The 3981-nt window shown below is 37.2% G+C and overlaps 1 protein-coding gene across 1 annotated transcript in view; it reads right to left on the bottom strand.

Annotated features, from left to right (window-relative positions):
- Nucleotides 1-3981, bottom strand: part of APAF1 (apoptotic peptidase activating factor 1) — a 100843-nt gene that overhangs the window by 11669 nt on the left and 85193 nt on the right. Inside the window, exons 23-24 of the mRNA XM_006773338.2 lie at nt 1529-1648; nt 1097-1222 (exon numbers count right to left, since the gene is read on the bottom strand). Of these exons, the coding sequence (XP_006773401.1) occupies nt 1097-1222; nt 1529-1648 (246 nt within the window). The remainder of the gene's footprint in view (nt 1-1096; nt 1223-1528; nt 1649-3981) is intronic.

Below are 3981 nucleotides of genomic sequence, written 5' to 3'. Positions count from 1 at the left end.
AAAGGAAAGGAAAGGAAAGGAAAGGAAAGGAAAGGAAAGGAAAGGAAAGGAAAGGAAAGGAAAGGAAAGGAAAGGAAGGGAAGAGATGTTGCTGAGCTAAGGAATCTGGCTTACAAACTATCAGGTCAGGGAGGTGTTTCAGCAGGGACTCAGACCGCAGTAGGGAAGATAAACTGGAGGAGGCACAGACCAGAAGCAGGCCCACCAATGAAGGAAGAGAGTCTGGTCTTAAGGGTGGGGGCAAGGAAGGGAAGAAGGATCTAAGAGGTATCGAGAAGTAATCAACAGAGCATAAAAGACAGTAGAGTCCCAGACAATTCTAAGGTTTGTAGTTTGGAAAGATAGGTAGATAATAATGCCATTAACAAGATGGTTAAAAAAGAAGAAAATGGAGTATTCAATGTCCCCAAATAGGCAGCACCATTTCATTGAAATGTGATTTTCAGAAGCATCAACTTATATCAATTATATAAAAACTTACTGTGGGTGTGCAATTAAATGTAAACCCTTTTCAATGCTTTTTATTGCCTATAATATGCAGCAGAGATTGCATTTGCTTAGTAACGACAAAAGTAATCAGTAAGGGAAAAATCAAAAGTCCTTGATGTTATTCATGTAATCTGACACCAACTAAAGGCCAATGAGAATCCTCCAAAAACTCACACAATAAGACAGACATGCAGAAAGAAACATATTTTTCCACTTTACACATTATTTGAACTCATAATACAGGCAGTCCTCTGGTTACGTCGGACTCGACATATGTTGTTTCATGGTTACGTTGCCATCTCCCATTTATTTATTTTAAAAAAAAAAAAGTTCCGTCACTTTGACATATGTGCATATGTGCTTTATGTTTTATATTATTTATTTACCATAATTAACGGTCAGAAATTGTTATCTTTCTTTTAAATTTTTTTTACTGTTTCACTTCATTACTGCTGTGTATGTGCTCCATGTGAGTGCCATAGGTGCTTATGTAGGTGGGTTCCAACTTACGGTGAAAATCTAACCCGAGGACCTACTGTACATAGGACTCATAATACATAACCGATACCAAAGTTTTATGCATGCACATTTCAGTTGACCCACCTACCTTTGCAGTGTTGTCAGCAGAGGTAGATGAAAACTTGGTGGCATCAGGAGAAACATCACAAGAAAGTACTGTATCCTGGTGACAGACAAAGTCTTTTTCTATTCGTCCAGTGGTGATATTCCATACCTTCAAAGAAAAACTCAGAAGTTGACACTTTTAAGACCATTCTGTGTTTCTGAACATAATCAGCTAGAAGACAGGCCTATACAGTAAGAGCACTAGCACACTGGTTGTTCTGACCCCTTTACGTGCCCTTTAGTTCAAATGTTCATAAACACAGAGCACACATAGGTGACTGCCGTCAACTGACAACAACATGAGAACATAAGTTTGAAAATTAAGTAGTTACTTATCAACCATCTGCTTTTGGCTGTCACAATATCATCACTGCAACATTAGACTACTTTAAAAAGAAAATCTGTTTTAAATTACCTTCACCGTTCCATCAAATGACCAGGAAAGCAGTCTTGAATTTTTCAAGAGCCTAAAGTCTTTCACTGTTTCCTGATGGGCTTGCAGAAAGAAATATTCCTCTGATTGCCAATTCCATACCTGAATATTAAAAAAATGTGTTATAGCATTCTCCCCATAATATCCCATTGGAGGGGTGGGGAAGAATGTGATCCCCTGTCTTAAGTCTTTTATCCTTGTGGCATTTCAGTAAAACAAAGACGAGTACCAAGAAAGAATATGGTGCCCCATTTTACAGACAGAGAAAACCTGAGATTAAATAACTTGACTAGGAGTAAAATAAAGTATGTTTCCTCCTAAATAAAATGTGTTTTCTTCAGTTGCTGGAGAGCAGTTAATTACACCAGAAGATAGAGAAAAGCCATCACATGTTAGTGAGCTCACCATCTGATTAAATTTTCCACAGAAAATTATCCTAATTACAGATTTCTGACCTCAAAAGCCAGGCTAGTCTGGAGAGTCCAGCTCCACTAAAGCTACTGAATCCTACTGGCCCCTTTCTGGCAAGATCAATTGACCAGAGCAGCTTCAGACAAGGTTTCAGAATTTCCAAGATCCAGATATCTTAGCTATAACCGAATGCAATCCTCAAAAATGACAAAGGAAGTGATATATACATTATATTTCATTTTTCACATGGAGCGCCAAGAAAAGTCCTCAGGAAAAAGGGAAGAAGAAACTGAAATAAGATAAGTAATTGGCACAAAATAAGCCATACAAACATATGTTTATATGTATACATAGGTAAACATATGGATATCTGAAACCTACCTATACTCTTATTAACCAATGTCACCCCAATAAATTCAATTTTTAAAAATGTATGGACATATAGTAAAAAAAATGTAAGACACATAGGTGAACAAAACTTTTACTTCTATGTCATGTCCATGTACAGAACCCTTAATTACTAAATCAAAGCAACTATTAATTCTTGACTTGAAATTAATTTAACAAATATTTACTTAGCACCTATAAGTCAGGCAAATATGAAAGAAACAAGACTGTAGCACTAAGAAATCTAAGGGTCTAACAAAGAAAATGAGATGCCCCAAAAGCAAACAAACAAACAGTAGAAGCTGTATGGATACAGATAAAAGTTCTGTGGAACTAGACCTAGCTGGTTTGGCTCAGTGGCTAGAACATCGGCCTGCGGACTGAAGGGTCCCAGAGGTTCGATTCCAGTCAAGGACACATGCCCAGGTTGCGGGTTTGATCCGCAGTAGGGGGGCATGCAGGAGGCAGCTGATCAATAATTCTCTCTCATCATTGATGTTTCTATCTCTTTCTCCCTCTCCCTTCCTCTCTAAAATCAATAAAAATAAATTTTAAAAAAAGTTCTGTGGAACTCGAAAAAGCGATCCCTTAGGGACCAGATGGAGAGAATACATTCAAAGGAGGCTTGAGGCATGGTTTGAAAGTATGATTCACAAACTGTGGAGGGCATTTCAAACCCGGGCATGTACTTAGGTCAATGCTCAACCACTGAGCAACGCAGGCCAGGCCTTGTCTTGCCTTATGTTCTTTCTGCAACCCCCAACATCAAGAAGCCACAGAGCCTTCCTGAGCAGATATAACCAAGAATTTAGCAATCACTGAGGGGAGACTGAGATACCCTTAGCAGACTGTGTTGCAGGAGCTTTCTGATAAGGCAATGATGACAGGAATATTTTTTGTTGTTGTTGGGCTCAAACATACTGAATTGAATCACCTTATATAACAGCTAAACTTCTACCAGCATTAGTCAAATATATTAAGGCTGAGTTTGGGGATGTCTCTACCGTTAGGTATAATTTTTGCAATGTATTTACACTGTAGAATTTTTTCAAGTATATAAATAATAAAATTTAAATTTTAAAACATGAAGAATCTTCTTCTACCTCCAAAAAATCATACATTCTCATACACTGATTCAGGTGAGCATGGCTGCCACTTGGGTTTTATGCACGTTAAGGTAAAGAATCAAAAACTACCAAGTTAGACTTCAATTTTCACAACTCTAGGTGCTAAAATCGGACAAGTTAATTCTTCCAATGTTGGCAATAACTTTAGTTCACCTCAACAAAGATTTACTGAAACCGTTCTATATTCCAAGCATTAAGGATACAAACATGATTAAAATAAACCTCCAAAATGGTAACTCTGCAGGGTGACGATTTGTGTGCACATATAAAATCATCACATTGTATGTCTTACACATGTAGTTTTGTCAATTACACCTCAATAAGAGAGGGGGGACCTCCAATTAATTATACTAAAATACCAAAAACTCAAACAGTCTATTCTTGGGAATACCTACCAAGAGTTTTGTTACATAAATGTATACTCACAAAACATTTTAAATGTAAAAAGTATTCCTAGTGAAGCAGAAAAAGAGGAAACACAACTTATATTTCTAAAAATAACCTAACTCC

Source organism: Myotis davidii, unplaced genomic scaffold, assembly GCF_000327345.1.
Source record: "Myotis davidii unplaced genomic scaffold, ASM32734v1 scaffold267, whole genome shotgun sequence".
Lineage (NCBI taxonomy): Eukaryota > Metazoa > Chordata > Mammalia > Chiroptera > Vespertilionidae > Myotis > Myotis davidii.
The sequence above is the reverse complement of the archived record's forward strand: the minus strand, read 5'-3'. Positions and strand labels throughout refer to the sequence as shown.